The 22,170-nt window shown below is 34.5% G+C and overlaps 1 protein-coding gene across 1 annotated transcript in view; it reads right to left on the bottom strand.

Moving 5' to 3' along the window:
• Positions 1–653: 653 nt before the first annotated feature.
• Positions 654–22,170, bottom strand: part of LOC135208171 (uncharacterized) — an 87,299-nt gene continuing 65,782 nt past the window's right edge. Inside the window, exons 9-11 of the mRNA XM_064240308.1 lie at positions 13,564–13,680; positions 1,396–1,501; positions 654–767 (exon numbers count right to left, since the gene is read on the bottom strand). Coding sequence (XP_064096378.1) covers positions 654–767; positions 1,396–1,501; positions 13,564–13,680 — 337 coding nt within the window. The remainder of the gene's footprint in view (positions 768–1,395; positions 1,502–13,563; positions 13,681–22,170) is intronic.

Consider the following 22,170-nt stretch of genomic DNA (forward strand, 5'->3'; position numbering starts at 1 on the left):
CGCCTATTACTGAGAGATTGAGAACCAGTGTGAGGAACTTGAGAGAGTAGTCCCATTACATAAGCCAGATGGAAGTTTGAGTATGGATGTGGATTACAGAAGGATAAACAAAGTAACTGTGAAGGAGCAATTTCTGATGAATGTCTGATTGTGTATATAAGATGCATGGGATTTGGTAAGGGGCTATTACCAGATGCCTCTTGAGGAAGGGAGCAGGCATGTTATGGCTTTCTCGAGTGGTAGTTGTCACTACTAATTCAAGCGGTTAAGTTTTGGTTTGGAAAATGTACGTGCTGCCTTCCAGACGGCAGTGAATGTAGTTTTGGCTGGTTTTGACAGAATGAAGGTGACTGTGTTCATAGATGATATTTTTATTGCGAGTGAAACTGTTGCGGAGAATACGGAATTGCTTGAGAAGGTGCGAGAATGCTTGGAAGAGGTTGGAGTGAAAGTGAAGCTTGAGAAATGTACGTTGTTGGCTGGGGAGGTGGAATTTCTTGGCCATAAAATAAGTGCGAGTGGTGTAAGCAAGAGGGAAAAGTTTGTGAAAAAAAGCAAGGAAGTTTCCATATCCCTGGACCGTGCATGAGTTCAAGTGTTTTTTGAGTTTGATTGAGCTTAGGAGGAAGTTCTGATACAGGGAAACCGTTGACTTAATGGACAGGGAAGAAAAACTGTACTAAGCTGAGGTGGGATGAGCGAATGGTGGGAGCATTTGAGAGATTGAAAGAGGAGGCTGCTAGAGACGTCACCTTGGCTTTTCCAGACTAGTGAGGATGCGAGTAAGCTTGAGTTGTATGCTGATGCGAGTAAGTTTAGTACGGGAGGATGTTTAGTGCAGATGCAAGAGGTGAATGGGGAGGAACAGTTGAGAGTAACTGCATATGTGAGTAAAGCTTTTAATAAAGTGGAGCTGAAGTATCCAGTGGCTGAGAAGGAGCTTGTGGATATAAGGTTTTGTGTGAAAGCGTTGAAAGTGTTTTTGTATGTGGTAAAGAATGATTGAGGATTTGAGTGAGTTTGATTTTAGGTTTGAATATGTGCAAGGGTGTAAAAATGTGAATGCTAATACAATGTCTAGGATGCATGGCAAGGGCAACGGTATCGTAAAAAGTGACTGGAATCTAAGGGATTAGTTGTAAAAGAGAGGTTTGAGGCAGATGACAGAGTGTGTGAATGTTTGTTTTCATTATTGAAAGACTTGGAGAGTAAATGTCTGGTTGAAGAGGTACCCATAGTGCGAATGAGTTGAGAGTGAAGTTAATGAATGATTTAAGAAGGAAGTGGCATGTACCGAGGAACAAGGTGGGGAAGAGGAAATGTTACATAAATTGTTGTTAGCAGTAGCTGAGTTGTTTGGAATAAAAGTGTTTTTGTATATTGGATGGGACAGACCTGTTGAGTATCGAGGGAGGGTGAGTACAAGTAACGAGCATGGGGTTTTGACTCTTTACATTTCAAACTGAACTGGTTTAGGTCATAGGCTTCAGCTGATTTGTCTCTTATAATCGAAAGGAATCAATTAGGGTCTTCGATGTATGCCACTCATTTGAATCTCCCAAGCCACGCCACCAACGATCTTATGGACATTCGATGAATCAGCGGCATTTATCTGATTGTTACTCTCTAATCACACATACGCACAACACATAGGAGATTTTCCATTATGTCTCATGCATGAATTTTCTATACAGATCAGTTCTATATATATATATATATATATATATATATATATATATATATATATATATATATATATATATATATATATATGTATATATATATATATATATATATATATATATATATATATATATATATATATATATATATAAATCGAACTACAAATGTCCTTTAATATTTAATTCGCTCTACCCCGGAATTGATATATTTTCATATATGTTTAACCGAGGGGGAATTTATTAAGCGATAATAGAATTGCTGGCCGACAGGCGCGAACCATAGACCTCTCAATTCCAGGACTGGCAGTGAAGCCTTAGCCAACCTCGCCACCGCAAGAGATATAAGTTTATGCAGCCTCCCATCTCAAATACCTGCCGCGCTTAGGTGTTTTTTGTTTTGGAGACTGCATCAAGCCCATCTCGTTCTCGGTAGCAAGGTAGTGCTTTTGCCTGCACATAGTCATATTATACGTCATATAACATTACCGTGATTCATATACATATATCGAACTACAAATGTCCTTTAATATCTAATTCACTCTACCCCGGAATTAATATATTTTCATATATGTTTAACCGAGGGGGAATTTATTAAGCGATAATAAAATTGCTGGCCGACAGGCGCGAACCATCGACCTCTCAATTCCAGGACTGGCAGTGAAGCCTTAGCCAACCTCGCCACCGCAAGAGATATAAGTTTATGCCGCCTCCCATCTCAAATACCTGCCGAGCTCAGGTGTTTTTTGTTTTGGAGACTGCATCAATCCCATCTCGTCCTCGGTAGCATGGTAGTGCTTTTGCCAGCACGTAGTCATATTATACGTCATATCACATTACCGTGATTCATATACATATTTCAAACTACAATTGTCCTTTAATATCTAATTCGCTCTACCCCGGAATTAATATATTTTCATATATGTTTAACCGAGGGGGAATTTATTAAGCGATAATAGAATTGCTGGCCGACAGGCGCGAACCATCGACCTCTCAATTCCAGGACTGGTAGTGAAGCCTTAGCCAACTTTGCCACTGCAAGAGATATAAATTTATGCCGCCTCCCATCTCAAATACCTGCCGCGCTCAGGTGTTTTTTGTTTTGGAGACTGCATCAAGCCCATCTCGTCCTCGGTAGCATGGTAGTGCTTTTGCCTGCATGTAGTCATATTATATGACATATCACATTACCGTGATTCATATACATATATCGAACTACAAATGTCCTTTAATATCTCATTTTTTTTCCAGTTTTTTTTTTTTTTTTTTTTTTTTTTTTTTTTTTTTAACAAAGGATTCATCTCTTTTAATGTATTCAGCTATCCAGGAACGTGAAATGAAGGATGCGCCAGTATCCCTGGCCTCTCAGTAGGTTATAGCCCAGATTTGGTCAATCCATCTGATTGCCTCCAAGTTGTTAGCCATGGCTGTATCTAACTCCGTCACTCAGTCTGAAAATACAAGAAATGTAAAATGAAAAATAGCTCAATAGAAACTTAAGATAATGTACTTGAAGATAGGCTACCTATAGCAGAAAACTTCATAACTTTCCATTTGTTCTGTGGAGAGGGGGACCCTCTAATTTCGAAATACCCGGTATATATAGTAAAAGGAGCCCAGAAAAATGCCAATATATATATATATATAATATATATATATATATATATATATATATATATATATATATATATATATATATATATATACATATATATAAAATACTATATATCAGAGACTGTTGTCTCTCTCTTCAGGAGGTAAAAAAATGGACAAAGTTTCAGAAAAGGTGGTATTTATACCAAAAGATCCATCCACACTTAAGCTATTTTAGGTCACTCCCACTGATAATTCCTCCTTAATCCTCTTAAGCATTGGTTGAAGGAAGATTTTATCTATGACATCTGAATCTCAGGCGCCCTTTGAGATGTTCATTATCTGTGTTTATTTAGTCAAGGCCGATTCTATCATCTGACTTTTGTATTGATAGTTGCTGCCATAAATTATATGTGACAAATTCCAGTTTATTCTGTGGTTATGTTTATTCATATGGTTGAAAATAGCTGAGTTCTGTTGTCCATACCTAACTGTCAGTTTATGTAGTGTTAATCTCTGGGGAAGTGATTTACCTGTGTGTATGGGGCATGTCTTTTGTTGGACTTTAATCAATGATTTGGCTAAAGAATTCGGGTAGGTAAAGGCAAAAGGGTTAGCTGGGTCACCGTCTTAATCCTGTCCAGGTGTGGAATTTTTATTGTATTGTTGGGTGTCTCTCTTCTCTTGTCTTGAGGGGGTCAGTAGAAAATTATGTTTACTTTATGAATCACTTTTTCCGTTATATGGTCAGGATACCTTAAAGACGAAAGCTGCTGACGAATTTGTTCAAATTGTTTTTCAAAAAAATCTGAGGAACAAATTTGTAAGGCTCTTAAGAATAAGTTGCTGGCTACGCCTATCTTAATAGGAATGTCATGATAGCTAAAGTAGTGAATGTATGAAAGTGAAAACGTTGGTTTTTTTTGTATATGGTAAATTTTTGTTCCGTCGTGTCCCTAATTATTAAAACATCAAAAAAAGTAATTTTGTTGTCTGTTTCCCATTTAACTTTAAGTTTGATGTTGGGCACTAGTGCGTTTAATTTTGAAAGGAATTCATTGAAATTGCCCCATCTATTATCCCAAAATGTTAGAATATCATCTACATATCTCATCCACAGTATGATTTTGGGTTTTATTGTATTTATTACTGTAGTTTCATAGTATTCCATGTATAGATTGGCTAAAACTGGAATTAAAGGACTACATTTATTTTTGTTTATAGAATGACTCCCCGAATGAAAACACGTTATCAGATACATATAATTCAACTAACTTTATTATTTTGTCAAGCGCCAATGGGAAAGGGGCTAATTTTTCCCCCAAAACTGTAGAACGTCCTGTATTGCTACTTTGGTGAATAGGGAATCTACATCAAGGATTAAAATTTTTATGTTCTGAAATGGTATATGTGCTTCTCTGAATTTGTGACAAAATTCTTCCGAAAGTTTAATGTGACTGGGAGAAAAAGTGCCTAAGAAAGGGTAAAGGAGGCCAGCTAACCATTTTGAAATTTTATAATTGAAAGCTCTGTCACATGAGATGATAGGTCTAAATGGAAGACTGTCTTTGTGACTTGTGGGAAGGCCATAAAAAGTAAGGTAGTTTTAGGTTAATGACTAAATATCTCCATTAGTTCAGTACTCTTTTTTCCTGTGGGGACATTTTGGAGGGGATTTTTCGACAGTTTGCCATAAGTGTTTGTGTCACAAAGGATAGTTATCATAAACCTACGGGGTGATAGGGTATTTCTTATTAAGGTCAGTTAAAGCATTTAGTAACCTGCCCTTTAAGCATATCTCTTCTGGTTATTTTTACGGTCTGGCATAAGGGCAAAGGATAAGCCTAGATTTAAGAATAAGTGTTGGTTTACAGTGAGGGGTGTGTTGGATAAATTTAAAACTTTATCATGTTGCTCAAGATTATTCCAGGCACCATTATTTATCAAGTTATTCAACTTATATGAAAGTCTTTTGGAATGAGTCCATACCTAACAGACAACAGAACTCAGCTATTTTCATACATATAGATAACCATAACCACAGAATAAACTGGAATTTGTCACATATAATTCATAGCAGCAACTCTTGATACAAGAGTCAGATGATAGAATCGGCCTTGATTAAACAAAGGCAGGTAATGAACATCTCAAAGGGCGCCTGAGATTCAGATGACATTGATAAAATCTTCCATGAACAAACACTTAAGAGGATTAAAGAGGAATTATCAGTTGGAATGACCTAAAATTCCCTAGCTGTAGATGGATCTTCTGCTATAAATACCTCCTTTTCCGTAACTTTTCTCATTCTTTTACCTACCTAAAGAGAGAGACAGCTGTCTGAAATATAGTACCTTCTTTATATATTTTGCCATTTGTATGGGCTCCTTTTATTAGATGGAAATCTGTTGTAACAGAAGCTTTTTACTAGTCAAACACACCCACACACACACACATCATAATCATCATCCTTTTCTATTCCACTGCAGGACAAATACCTAAGACTTGTCCTTCCACTCCCTTGTGTTAATGGCCTTTCTTTGCCAGTCTATACCCGCAAATTTTCTTAGCTTGTTAGTCCATCGTTTCTCTTCCTTCCCCTGCTTCGTTTGCAATCTCTAGGGACCCATTCTGTTCTTCTTTTCCTCCATCAATTAATTATCTGATATTCTCATTACATTTCCTGCCCACGCCCATTTCATTTTCTTACTTGTTCGAATGTCCTCTACGTTAGTTTGCTCTTGTACCCATTTTGCTCTTTTTTTTCTCTTAGTGTTATTCCTATCATTATTCTTTCCATAGCTCTTTGAGTTGTAACTAGTTTATGTTCTAAGACTTTGGTAAGGCTCCAAATTTCTGATGCATAAGTTAATACTGGTAGGACCATCTGTTGAATACTTTTATTTTTAGAGAAAGTGGCATTTTACTTTACACAATCTCATTATGTTTACCAAAAGCTCTCCATCCTATGCTTATCCTTCTTTTGATTTCGGCCTCATGTCATGGGGAAACGCTGTCTGTTCTAAATACGTATATTCATTAACAATCTCTAGAGGTTCGTCCATAACGCTTATTTGTTGTCTCTGCATTTTCATTGAACATTATCTAAGTTTTATTCATATTCATTTTCAGTCCTACATTTCTACTTTCTCTATTTAAATCTTCTATCATCTTTTATAATTCCTCCCCTGGTTCACTGAGTAGAACTATGTCATATGCAAATCTGAAGTTGTTAAGGTATTCCCCATTAATGTTAATTCCTACTATTTCCCAATCTAAATTCTTAAAAGCTTCTTCAAGGCACGCTGGGAATAATTTAGGAGAGATGAGGTCTCCCTGTCTAACTCCTTTCTCAATCAGAAATTTCTCACTGTCCTTATGCAGTTTTAGGATTGCTGCACTACCCGTATAGATATCTTCAAGTGTTCTAACATGACTCAGCTTTTGAAGAGCTTTCATTACTGCTGAAGTTTTGACAGACTCAAATGCTTTCTCATAGTCTACAAATGCCATACATAGTGACTTGTCATACTCTGTTGACTTTTCCTTCAGCTGGTTAATTACTTTGGTATGGTCAGTTGCTCTCTCGGTTGATTAAAGTCTAGTTGTCTTTCTATTAGGCCTAATATGATATTTGTAAATATTTTATATATGACTGAGAGGAAACTTATTGGGCGATAATTTTTCAGTCTTTTGTGTCTCCCTTTTTGTGAATTAATATAATGATAAAGTTTTTCCAATCTTTAGGTACAGAGCATTCTTGCAAGCGTTTTGTGCTAAGTTCAGCGATTTTGATATTATGAAATCTCCTCCATCTATTATTAAATAAATTGTTAGGCCATCTTCTCCTGCTGCTTTGTTCCTTTTCATGCTCTGTTATGGAAATGTTAGGCATCCAAAACACCTAGGGGACAAGAAAGGTTCCAGATAAGATTAATCTTATGATTTATTATAAGAATATGAAGACTAACTAGCTGCTTTCTCAAGAGTAACCTATTGCTCCCAGAAACATCCTTGAAGAGGCTTAGTGTCACCTACAAGTTTACATGCCTCGTAAAAGGATGCCGCAAATCATATAGGCAATGATTACTACCAAACTCTTTAAGTGCCTCTCCTCCCACCCCCAAGAAAGGGGCATCTTTAATCAATATGATCAAAATCACAATAAAAGGTCCTCTTCAGGAGAGCTAAGAGCACACACTGAAGACTGTTGATGCCTACGGCTTCTCAAAACACTTTAAATATAGGAAGAAAGCCCAGTATTAGCATGGTAAAAAAAACATATTTTCTCCACATTATTAAAAGGAGAAATGTAAGAAATCTGTCGACTCATACTCACACTCCAAAAAAACTAACTAGAGAGAGGAGGAGAAGGAAAGAGGAAAAACGGTTCCAGGATGTCGTTATTTCCCTGAGTAGTCTACAGTAATAGTTAGATCAGTCAGGAGTGCCCCAGCTGACATCCCCCTCCAGCTAACTACATTGATTAGGCCAAGAAGATCACAGCACCTACAGGACCAGATTCAACAGCAACAACCAGTGACCAATCAAAATACATTCCACTGGCCAACTCGTCAATTGCAAACCACTTACTTGCTATATATACCTGTGTAACATGTATTCTAATTCAGTTATTTTTATAACTCTCAGTAGATGGCTGCCAGAGTCTGTCTCAAAACTTCAGAGGAAATAGAACTATTATTGTTATTATTAACACTTCAAAAGCGTAGAAGGGATGCTATCATTTGGAATGTTGGCCTCCATTTTAATATCTTTATATAAAAATGCTTATTCATCATTGAAACAATTATATTTACCCTAACAGGGACATATGGTAAATAATTTTGGGAGCTCCGGCAAGCAGTTAAGGGATCGCTAAGCAAACATTTTGGGTACTCAGAGTGTCAGCATAAAGTCTCCTTCTTCCTCTTTCCTTCTATTGTTCCTACATTAAAGTGACGGTTGCCTAATATGCCTTCTCCACTGCCCTCAATCAAAGGCATCATCCTCCACCAAACTTTGTCTCTCTATATCTTCCTTCACTTTCTCATTCCATCTAATTCTCTTTCCTCATCTCGGTCTTCTTCCCCTAACAGGTTCCTCCCAAGTCCTCCTCATCATCCATCCTCAACACATGCCAATACCATCTCAATCATGCCTCTCTTATCACCTCTGTAATCTTTACTAAGCCTGCCCTTCTTCTTATGTCATCGTTTTCCAATCTCTCAAGCAGCGATATTTCCATAATCTACCTCAGTATTATAATTCCTGTTCTCTTAAGCTTTACTTCCTCTTTTCTTCTTAGACCTTATGTTCCTGAGACATACATTAACACTGGTCTTATCACTGTGCTGTAGATTTTGACGTTTAGCTTGATTGACATTTTCTTAACATATACTACACCAACTACCTTTATAAACTTACCCCATACAGCTTTTATTCTACTGTCTAATTCAGTCTAGCATCCTTTCTCTTGGGTTAAAGTAGCTCCTAAGTATTTAAACATTTCCACCTGTTTTATAACCAAGTCTCTTCTTTCTTATATTACTAGTCTGCCTCTATCTTCCCTGCTGCTCAACAAAACCTCTGTTTTATTCACATTCACCTTTAAGCCACATCTCTCTGAAGATTCCTGCTAATCTCCAACCCATCGCTCATGAATCTATGCAGATATTTACACTCTCTTAATCTCTCATTCAGTATTCTCTCTAAAACTTTCAACATATGCTCTCTTAGTTTAATTCCCCTGCATTTATCACAATCCATGATATATCTCTTCTGCTTGTATATATATATATATATATATATATATATATATATATATATATATATATATATATATATATATATGTATATATATATATATATATATATATATATATATATATATATATATATATATATATATATATATCATACATACATACATACATACCATTAGACCCTCCTCCCCAGTCCCTTGGCATTACTTCCTCTTCTCATATAGCTTTTAATAAATCCAGCATCCATATCTTCCCCTCTGCACCTGGTAATTTGATAATTTCAATTTGGAACTTTGATGGGACTCGTGCTTTACCATTCTTTATTTTATTTAATGCTGTCTTTACTTCTGTATCCTGTATCTCCATCACTGGTCTCTCTACCCTCTGTGCTTTCCCATCTTCTTTCTCTCATTTTAAGTATTCAAAATACTCTCTTCATCTCCTCTTAATATCTTTATCCCTATGCAATATATGTCCATCTCTATCCTTGATGACACCCAATTTATCCAAATCCTGTCTCAGTCTTTTCATTAAGTTTGACATCTTATAGATATCCTTTTTTCCTTCTCGTGTTCCAGGTCTTTCATTCAACTGCTCTGCCACTCTTCCAAAAACTATACTTAACCTCCTTCTCGCATCTCTTTCCTGTTCTCTGCATTCCTTACTTTCTAGTCCTTAAACGTTTTTGATTTTCTCTCAATTGATTCTTGCACCTGTACAATCTACTACCAATCTTCTCTTCTCGACACTCCATATCCACTGGTTCTTCCCACCAGTTTCTCTGCTTCCCCCACAAATATTTCTCACATGTCTGCATAGATATTTTCCACTCTGTTACCCTGTCCGAATTCTACTTTCCCAGTTTCTAGCAATCTCTCTCACAGTCCTCCTAAATTTCTCCCCATTGTCTCCTTTAATTAAGGTCCCAAATCTTAATTCTAGATCTCTCTTACTCCTCTTGAGTTTCCTACCTTATTTTGTAATCCATCACCACCAACCTATGCTGTTTAACACATGCTTCTCCTAAGATCACCTTGCAGTTTGTCACAATGCATTTGTCGGGTGCTCTAACCAGGCTGTAATCTCTTTGGCTTTGCACTTCTCCATTCTTATATGTTATCAAGTACTTTTATTCATTTTCTGAAAGCATGTATTCATACATGCTAAGTCAAAACTCTGAGCTATCTCCAATATATAATCCCCATCATCCTTTCTGATTCCAAACCCATGGCCTCTGTGTATCTCCTTATACCAATTTCTTCTCTTTACCACTCTGTCATTTATATCAGTTCCTATTATTAGTTTCTCCTCCTCTATCGCTTCTAATGGCAACCTCAAATTCTTGTCTAAATAATTGTTTCTCTTGCTCTTGGTACCACATATGAGGAACGTATGCTTATATTACATGTATTACTTTGTCCCGTATTATTACATAAATCTTTAAAAGTCTATAATTCACTCTTTATTTATACCACTTTTCCCTTCCATTTGTTACTTACTATAATTCTAACTCCATGTCTTCCCTTTTGTGACCGAATGTAATAGAGCCTATACATATTTCCTATCTCTCTAGTTCCATTCCCTTTCAACTTAGTCTCCTGCACACACAAGAAATCTTTCCTTCTGCTCTCCATCTCATCTACTATCTTCCTCAGTCTTCATGTTAGATTACCAACGTACAGTCGGCCACAGGTATAAGTAAACACATTTCAGCCACAAGGGCTGGATGTGATCTGGTAACACTGGAACTATGCCTCCAGATGCACGATGAAACCCGCCCCTCCACACGTCTTCCCCCAACATTTTTCCCTCCATCCTTCACTCCACCCTTTCAAACACACGTTTATAACTTCTGCTCCCTCTCTCTAATTTCTCCTTTAAGGAAAATAATATAACTGAATCTGTTCTGTAGGTTTATTTTCTCATCATGGAGGCGAGAAAACCTGTCTGTTCAACTATTGTCATAATAATATTATTACTTGCTGTTACCGACAGAAGAATTAACTCGGTTTTCGTGGTGCTCTCTTGTAATAATGAGATTTGGCTATCTACCAATAAAAGCCTTACCTATCAAATAACAGCATACCTACTACTCTTTAATTATAATTGTAATATCAACAGCCGCATTCCAAATTCTTATTATTACAAAGACAACTAGCATCAGATCGTGTAGGACCTTACGTAACTCAAATTAAGCATGAAGAAATAAAGAAGGCATAAGTTGAGGAGAGAAAGACCTCCATAGGCCTAGAAGACACTGAAGGAGGAGAAACAAAGAGACAGTTATAAGAGAGAGGACAACAGCAAGAAGGAGGCAGACGGACAGGAGACACAGTGTAATAGAGGTGAGTGTGGGGCTGGTGTGAGAAGGGGAGCCATTACCCTCTTAAGTATAATGGGGGCATAGATCTTGACTTGTCACAGGGGTTATTATGGGAGTCGATTCTTCCTTATGGTTGGACGTTTGTTTGGTCACGACTGACAATCATTGGATCAAATAATCGTATTTTTGTGCATGATATTAACTGCTCGGCATACGTATACATTTATCGATGGCAAGCATGTGCGTTTTTGTTTGTTTCTGTTCGTCCTGCAGGTGTGAATTCCAACGCTTTCACTACTTTCTTTGGCCGCAGTCGTGAACTCTGCGGTACCACTCGGCCATTTATCATGCGAGGCCGGTCCTAACTACATTTGTATTCCTTAAAACATCAGGCAAGGTTTATTGTTTGGCAAAGGCGACTTTTACGACCCATGCCCTTGCTGCCATAAACCAAGGTTATTGGTAGTGGGCCTAGCCTTTTACTAAAAATTAAGACTGCAAGACAACGGCACAGGTAAAATTGGCGTGCTACATAAATACATTTAATAAACGGTTGGAGAGTTAAAGAACTAAAACTTTGTTTTCTTTGATTCATCATATCCTCTCAGCAGAGATTAAATCCTCTTTCTATATACCGGAACAATTCCATGGAAAAGTTATTCAAATGAAGGAAAAAGAAGCCTTTGCTCCCTACTTCTTATGGGACTATATTGATACCTTTCTTTGTATATTCACGAAGTTCCCACAGTTTATGTCATTTCTAAGTCTTTGGGCTTTGCGAAATAATATTTTTACAAGAACTTTTAGATGGCTTTATTGAGAAACGATACCGTGCATGATAATATGAATTAAGAATCCAGTACAAATAAACAGGTAAATGAATATGGTATTTTTCTTAATACAAAACTGAGTAAAGAATTATTAGAAAAACAGAAAAAGTTAATATTATTATGATAAATAAAAGAATTATTAGATAGAAAAACAAAAAGAAAATGATTAATTTAATATAAAAATGCTGAATCATCAATATTACTGGCCAAATAAATAATTTAAAGAAAATCACCATTGAATAAACAAGATCTTAACCAATAACTCAATATAATTTGAATAATTATGCTTCGCAACGTAGGAAGCATCCTCTGAGTATAGAAGGTGCAGGCACTGAAAGTGCTCACGGAATATTTTTTTCGGAAATGGAGTTTATGAAGGTTGGCCGTAACAGAATATCATTCAGTGACTGAATATCTATACAAGTTGGGAAAAAGGAAATAGCCTTTACATAAAATTTATATCTGTAAGTAAAGAAGATGCATTCAAAATGTATTATCCTTAAGCAGTAGGAAACGAACATTACAATCGAAGGCATTATATAATCAAAATGAAAAACAAAAATCTAGCCTTTGAGCTCAACCACAGTGTGATTCTAAGTAATTTGTTCTATATCTCTGTTAAGGATAGATGCAATATCCTGTTGCATTTGATGAGAGTGAATAATTGCAGCAGAGTAATAACAATTACATGATATTCTCTTATATTCTAGACTAATGCTCATTTCGAGTGGAGAATAATATCCTAGATCAGACTTGGCCTCAAATATTATTTGCACTTATTGCACCACAAGGTCCTGTGCACGATCAGATATATATGACTGGCCTCTGTCAGTATAAATCTTTCTCTATTGCCTGTTGCTTTTGGTAAGTTTATGACAATATCTCTCAGCCAATGCTGCGGTCAAGCACGTGATAAACACACCATCCTCCCACATATTCCAATAATAAAGCAAAACTATACTAATTAGTTATATGCTAAACACTGTCCTACATCAATTTAGTTATTATAACTTTTTTGCAAAAAAAACAAAACAAAATGAGGCACTGGAATGGAATCAGCCCATATGGCAACAAGGGCATCTCAGCTAATGGCCCGGGCATGCACATGATACAACACACCATCCTCCAACATATTCCAATAAAAAAAAAAACTATACTAGCATGAACACTGTTCAATATGCAATGTTTACCTAAAAACTTTCTTTTTTGCAAAAAATCCAGAAAGTGGCACTCGAAGGAAAATGGACCATATGGTGATATATGGCATCTCAGCCACTCCAAAGGTCACGCATGACTTTCCAACACAACAAAGATACATGACTATGCACACTGTTCATTGAGAAATTGTTAAGTACTAACTTTGATTTTCGATCACCTACCTCTTAAAAGTGCGTGCGGGTCGACCTCGACCCGAGCCATTCTCAGAAAAGTGGGAAGCACTGGAGACAGACGTAGGCAGGTCTGACCGCGGTCGCAACTTGTAGAAGAGTGAACGTCTGCAGATTTGACACGGGCGATAATATAATTTATGGGAAAAAAATGTGTTTTTTGAAATACGCCAACCCTTCGCACCTATTCAGGGTTAATAAGATGATCTAAATCTCTCATATATACGAATAATGCATTCAATGTTTAACTAATTCTCACAGAATATTGGTGCTTTTGATTCGTTGTGAAAGTGATTTTCAAGTTTGTTCATAATCTATTTTATTAACCTTTTTGCAATGAATTACATATTGCTAAAGTCTTAAATGTTGTAGTCAGTAAAAATATTGTTATGTTGAAAAGATTTAAAGTTCTACAAATTCCCACTAAGTATTGCATCAATGTAACTTCTTCTGTCATTCACTACTTGATAAGGGTGGGAGTAGTTCCACTAAAATATAGTCCTTAGCTTTAAATCAGAGTGTTTTAAAGGGCCTTTTATACTTGAGACGTCTCTTGTTTTAACAGAAGAATTTATATATATATATATATATATATATATATTATATATATATATATATATATATATATATATATATATATATATCATATATATATATATGTTAAGGGGTAACTGAAAGAGAGAACTGATAGCCAAATCTACCTTGGTTTTCGTTCCCATCAACTGTCATGCCTGTAACTAGCTGAAGGTAATCATTAAGTCTTAGGTGAATCCAAACCCCCGACATACAAAACTATATCTTCATTTTTGCAAATAGCTAACATACGAATTGAATAAAATGCATTAAAGCAAATCACACAGAAAATAATTCAATCACCATTACTCTTCCACAAAAGCATCATGTACATAATTATACCCTCACCTGTCTTTTTCAGTAAGTCTAGAGAATTCATTTTTTATTTAGTAACAACAGAATCCATCTGAATAAAGAGACCATAATTATCAGACAATGACGTGTTAAAGTCAATAATATTGAGTGTCGCACCACACTTCCTTTCTCAATCCTCTTGAAATAAATTACACTGTTCTAAATGTTCTTTACCTTTCCTATGGATCTTAGCGCCTCCTCGGATCTGAAAAGTCTCTTGTGACCACTACGACAGTTTGTCGTCTAATTGCCCCATTTATTCCCATACTAGAGATTATACCCCGTTCATTTGTTCTAACGGATGTATGGACATACACACGCTACTGAACACACGAATGTACGCATGCTAGTCTATTCTGTGCCTTTCCATTTCCCATGTACATGTCCTATGTAAAGCACTGATGTCACAGTCATGTGCTTCTGAATTAATCCAGGTCATTTGCACGCTAGCAATCTCACCAATGCGAACAGCAATATTATGATGCGTAAGCTTGTCTCGACTGTTCCATTGTTTGTAAGGTTCTATAAACAATTGACACTTTACTGTTATTTTCGCATCCCAATGTTGTCCACGTTACTCATTATTGACCTGTATATATATATATATATATATATATATATATATATATATATATATATATATATATGTATATATATATACTATATATGTATATATATATATATATATACTATCTATATATATATATATATATATATACATATCTATATATACTATATACATATATATATATATATATATATATATATATATATATATATATATATATATATATATATATATGCGCATATATATATATATATATATATATATATATATATATATATATATATATGCGACGAAAATATTTTGTTACTCGAATCTTGGTAGGAAGTGTAGATGAAATATACCCAAATCCAAAGTTTTCTCCCCGTGCTACACGTGAAAAAATTCTTGTGTAACGTATAGTTTCATTTAAAAATATATATACATTCATAGTATAATTTTGATTTGATAAATGTACTCTGCAAAAATATATTTATTGTATTCTGCATTACTTATATATTTATATGAAACTATACGTTACACAAGACTGATTTCACGTGTAGCACGGGGAAAAAACTTTGCCTTTGGATATATTTCAACTATACTTCCTACCAAGACATGAGCAAAAAAATATTTTAGTCGCATATTTTTCCAACAGAATTAGCTTAAGGAGCCTTTGGTGTTCCAGTCTTTGTTTTCAGAGGGAGAAGACTCGATTTCACTGGTCATGTTTCAGGAACCATAATCCTTCCAATTTATTGGCTTTTTGTGGGCTTGGGTGATAACAGTCCGTACCGCCATCGACCCGGCCACCGCATCCAGTGCAACGAGGGTAGCTTTTTCAACGCGAATTGAATGGCTTTCGACTCCAAAAGGAGATTTGCAAAGGTCCTCTTGCCAAATAGAATAATGTACAACTGTCTGAGAGAGAGAGAGAGAGCGAATTATTATATATTTACAAAGCAACCATTCCCTAATCCTAGGTAATATAACGATTGGGATTCGTGCTGTTACTTAATTATTTTTTTTAACATCAGTTCATCCGATTCTCATCTAAAAGCAGTTAATTATAGTCTAATGCCAATAAATACAAAGCTAAAATGTATTCTAGCAAGCCCTTTATAATGGTTTTCTTTCTGATGAAATCATTCAGTCGTATGGAACTGAAATAAATTGTATACGATATGATTTCGAAGAACCAACTCATAAATCACGATTTACTCGATGTCAGGATGAAGGGTCTGGTCTCTCACAGACATCCCCACGCCTTACTCTCTCTCTCTCTCTCTCTCTCTCTCTCTCTCTCTCTCTCTCTCTCTCTCTCTGAAATAGAAGGACTGAACCGAGAGTTAATTGACAACAAAATGAAAAAGATATAAATCTCTATCCTACACATATCAAAACAAATAGATATTATGGCGACAACCAGTTTAAGTTGAAAAATGAATACATTAATCTCTTGAAGATTATTTATTCACCGATATTTGTAACACAGATTCATATTATTGATGACTGTTGCTAGAATCACTAAAGTTAAGTGAAGAAAAATCAGATTTCAGACCTGATAAGAATACAGGCAGGAAGGAGGATTAAATTCGATGATAATATTTATTCAAAATTAGTTAGAAATGGTCAGTTGTCGAGATCTAAATTCTCCTTCAGGATAAGAGTAGACAACCGCTGGTCAGTGTGCATTTTTATTTACAAAAGCAAGCATTATGTTAAGCAAATTTTCTCATTTATTCAATGCCACTATTTGCCGAGTTTTTGGTGACACAATTTTGAGAGTCAAAGCAAAATGATAAAACTGACTAAAAACAACATTATATTATTCTTCTTTAACATTGAGTAGTTTTCTATTTCAATGCTTAGCATTTCTCAGAGGATCTGCCCCACGAGGTGAAGAATAGTGAACGATGCCCCCGATTCTTCTTTATCCATCCAATGTCTATCTGAATGTAAAGAGAATAAAACAAATGAACAAGAAACCGGGTTAACAAAGAATATCAGTCTTCGAGAGAAAAAAAAAGTGTTTTACTTATGGACAAAAACCATTGCGCACCTTCAATTGTTATACGGTTTAAAAATGGACAATGAAACAACAACTAGCGTTTCAGAATTCCTTTTCCCTCGTAGCGTTTGATGGAGCAATTCAATTCGAAGAGTTTTATCAAGAGAGGAAAAGGTTCCAAAGCCAAGCGTAACGAGAACTCTTTGTCTAAAGGGTAAATGAAATATACGAGACTGCATAAGCGGTTTGCAAAGAATCCGAAAATGGGTACACAAACATTGAAGCAGAATGTTGATTATTTGTTTGCTTTCCTTTGTTATTCGCATTTTCAGTTTGCGCACAGGCAAAATTCTTCCAGAGAGAGAGAGAGAGAGAGAGAGAGAGAGAGAGAGAGAGAGAGAGAGAGAGAGAGAGAGAGAGAGAGAGAGAGAGAACTATTACTTTAGTCGATATTTTGAATTCAGTTCGTTAAAATCATTGCATCAATTTCTAGATATGCATCTATTCATCAGTTCCTCCGTCTATTTTAACAGACTTACAAATCAAACCTTCAAATGAATTGAAATTTTTTCCAAATTAACACTAATCTTTACCCTTGAAATTTTGGAACATGATTTCATTTTGAAAGTTTTATTCATTCATTACTCAATTATAAAAACCTTAACACTTTTTTGTAACGCAAACCAACATAAACTGAAATAAATTTTGGAGGAATAAAATTGCTCATAATTTTTTGGAAGAGTAGTCCTTGCTAAAATTCATTCTAAAATCATTAGGAAATTTATAATATATATTTATATATATATATATGTATATATCTAGATATATATATGATAAATATCTATATATTTCTATAGATATGTATAGATATATATCTATATTTTTATTTTAAAAAAGATATATATATTATATATATAATATATATATATATTATATCTTATATGGATATATATATATATAGATATGTATATAAGATATATATATATATATATATATAATATCTATATATATATATATATATATATATATATACATATATATATATGGTATATAGATATATATATATATATAATCTATATATATATATCTATATATATATATATAATATATATATATATATATTATAATACTATATATATATCTATATATATATATATTAATATTAATATATAATATATTATATATATATAATTATAGATAGATATATATATATATTATTCTATCTATCTATATATATATAATCTAAATATATTATATATATATTATATCTATATTATATATATATAATATACTAATATATATATCTTATAATATATATTATATTATAATATTATTATAGATAAAAATAATATATATATATCTATATAGATATATAAATATATGTATATATATATATATAATTATATATATATATATAATATATATATATATATATTATATATATATATATATGTATATATATATATATATATATATATATATATATATATATATATATATATATATATATATATATATATATATATATATATATATATATATATATATATATATATATATATATATCTATATATATATGTATATATATTCTATATATATAGTATATATATATAATATCTATATATATATATATATATATATATATATCTATATATATATATATATATATATATATATATATATATATATACATATATATATATATATATATATATATATATATATATATATATATATATATATATATATATAGATATATAAATATATAATATCTATATATATATATATATATATATATCTATATATAATATATAATTTTTTCAATATTGGTAATGATTTTAGGATGAATTTTAGCAAGGACAAATCTTCTAGAAATTATGAGCAATTTTATCCCTGGAAACTTTATTTCATTTTATATTGGTATGATGTACAAATAACAGTTAAGGTTTTAATCTTAAATAATGAACGAATAGAAAATTCAAAATAAAATCATGTTGGGAGATTTCAAGGGTAAAGATTAGTATTAATTTGTTTCAATTTTCTTCCCTTTATGCTGATAACTACAGTCAATCGTTTACTATTATATATATATATATATATATATATATATATATATATATATATATATATACATATACAATTGTTTATTATCCTGTATTTTCTCTTTTCTTAGACTGATGATAGGGACAGAGCATACCCGGAACGTTCCTAATGAGAATAAAGATGATGTTTCAGATATTACTAAAGATGGTCTCATTCCTCGGTATATATATATATATATATATATATATATATATATATATATATATATATATATATATATATGTGTGTGTGTGTGTGTGTGTGTGTGTGTGTGTGTTTCGTGTGTGTTGCGTGTGTGTGTTTCTGTGTTTCTGTGTAACTGTGAAATATAAGCTGTTCTTTCGGCAAGGTAGTTAATTGTTAATCTCAGCTCTTTCCGGTTAGAGACAAGTCGGTTAGAGACAAGCGCTGGATTCCTCGAATATGCTGGAATGAAAAACATTCAAGAAAGATGACCAATGCACTTTGAGGTCAATGATGCCTGGAAGATCACACACTTCGGGCATGGTACACCCGTGTTTGCTGGCTGAAACACAGGCCGTGTCTGTGTGTTTTTGTAACAAACGGTATATGACTTATTATAGGGAATAAGTGCTAAGGGGTGGGACTCACTAATTGCTTGTGACAGAGTGCGGAACACACCTGGAAGAGGTGTTGCGAGGTGTTGCAGACCCATCGAATAAGGTAATGTAAGAAAGAACTTTGAAAAAGTTAACCTATGAAGTGATAATTATTGTGTTGGAGAATGAGAAGTGTGGTGCGGTACACATTCTTTTTGATTAACTTTCGTGGTTAAACTGGTGTAATATCTGTGGTCTCTTTATTTCAGATGGGTTCAAAGTCACCATATAGAAAAATGGATTCTCTAAGACTTTTATTGGCTTATCAAAATGTTATGGTTAGTCGGACATAATGAGATAAGAGGAGGCACTTACTTAAACATGATTTGGAGAGGAAACAATAGTTTAATTCCATTTTTTAACTGATTTTGTTCCATTTTAATGTTAGCTAATTTGGGAAGTAAAAAGTATATTTTTGTAGCTATGGGAATTTATTTGCCTAGCTTGCATTTTCAGCCAACTCTCCCAGAGGGATTCTGCAACAAACGAGGTAGGTTTAGTTGCCAAGTAGCAGTTTATTTCATTTTGTAAAAACGAGTGTCATGTGGTCTTAAAAACCCATTTTGGAGTTGGTGACAGCGGTAAAAAGGTTCATTAGTGCCATAGGTATCGCCTCCGAAGAGACTATATATAGATTAGACATATTTTAGGGAGAATGTTTGTAATTATTTATCAGGGAACTTGCTTCATTGCTGACTTACGCAAAGGTACCTAGTGCGGCGCTGTGGCCAGTCTTGGTAGCAGTGGTTTAGTGTAAACACGTACTTCTTTTTTCAATGGGGGGTAAAGTGTATTTATGGTGTAACAGGAATGAATTATGTATGGTTGCAATGTGTGGACAGATACCGACTTTGGTTCTATGAAAACGTGAGTGTATAATTTTATATTTCCTTCCTTTCTTTTTTCTCTCTTTTTATTGGTGTTAATTTACTGAAACGTGTGTTTTATTTTGATGTCCCTCTAGATTCGGTGGACATTAGTGGTTTTCGTGATAAAAAATACGGGGGAAAAGTGGTATCGTGAGTTTCGTTTTTATTCTGGGCATGAGAGAGAGAGAGAGAGAGAGAGAGAGAGAGAGAGAGAGGAGAGGCAGTGGCAGCACGAGTGAACAGATGTTCCCAGAGCGACCTTGTAAACAGCTGTTTAACTTTGAACCTGAGCAGTGGCAAGTTCATATAGCAGTTTGTTGGGTGCAGTGCATGTTTATTTTTTTCTTTTATTGGCGAATGATTATTATTAGTATTTTTTTGGGTTGGGGTTTGTGTGTGCATAAATATATCAATGTTACTGAGGTTGGGGCGAATCCTGAAGTATAAGAGTTTTCATAAAGAAAGCAAAATGGCTGACACAAGTGGTAACCAAACTCTGGTTCATAGGATAACAAGTGTAAATGCGGGGGTCAGCCCGTTCCGTGGCATTGTGGATGGAGTTCTTTCACAAACAGTGAAAATTTTTATTGACAAGGTGAATAACTATTTAAACGCCAAGGGGATTAAAGATAATATAAAGGCATTCACAGAAGCGAAAGCCTTGTTAGATTTCAATAAATGTGATCTATCCTACAGGTGTAGGAGTTTTCAGTATGCAAAGTGTCGGTCATGGACCGAATTACAGGCATTTTTAAGAGCAGATTATGGCTCAAAGGAACTCGGTGATATGGTAATAGATTTAAGAGGGCTGTACAAAATCCGGAAAGGCACAACAAGCCTTATTGAGCATAGCTCAAAGCTTTTTGACTCAGCGGGAGAATGGATACAGGAATTGAAAAATTCTAGATGGGTTCATGGGGATAATGTCTCACTCGACAATTTACATAAACTGATCCATTTTGCGATGCTATTACACGATGTACCAGACGCAGTAGTGGACAGTTTTGATGAAAAAATTGGACTTAGATCAGATGAAGAATTAATTTATGCCCAAATTCAGAAACATATGTCCAAATGTCCCACGGTGGATAGTACATTTTTTAACGGTACCGGTCCGAGAAATACGGTGCAAAGAGACACAATTTCCTTCTCCCCGTTTGTGTGCAAAAGAAGAATATAATAGAAGATCGATCGATCAAAGGCAACAGCAGTTGCATTGCTACAATTGTAATAAACCAGGGCACACAAAGAAAGTATGTAGAGTCAAATATTGTGGAATGTGTTAGAGTGTGGATCATTATTGGCAAGCTTGTCCATCTCAGATACAGAAAGATGCGCGACCTACACCTCTTCCAGGCGTGTTCCGCACTCTGTCACAAGCAATCAGTGAGTACCTCCTCTTAGCACTTATTCCCCATAATAAAAGTCATATACCATTCATTACGAACACACACAGACACGCCCTGTGTTTCACTCAGCAAGCACGGGTGTCCAATGCCCGAAGGGGGTGATCTTCGAGGCGTCATCGAACTCAAAGTGCACTGG

Source organism: Macrobrachium nipponense, chromosome 35 (genome assembly GCF_015104395.2).
Source record: "Macrobrachium nipponense isolate FS-2020 chromosome 35, ASM1510439v2, whole genome shotgun sequence".
Lineage (NCBI taxonomy): Eukaryota > Metazoa > Arthropoda > Malacostraca > Decapoda > Palaemonidae > Macrobrachium > Macrobrachium nipponense.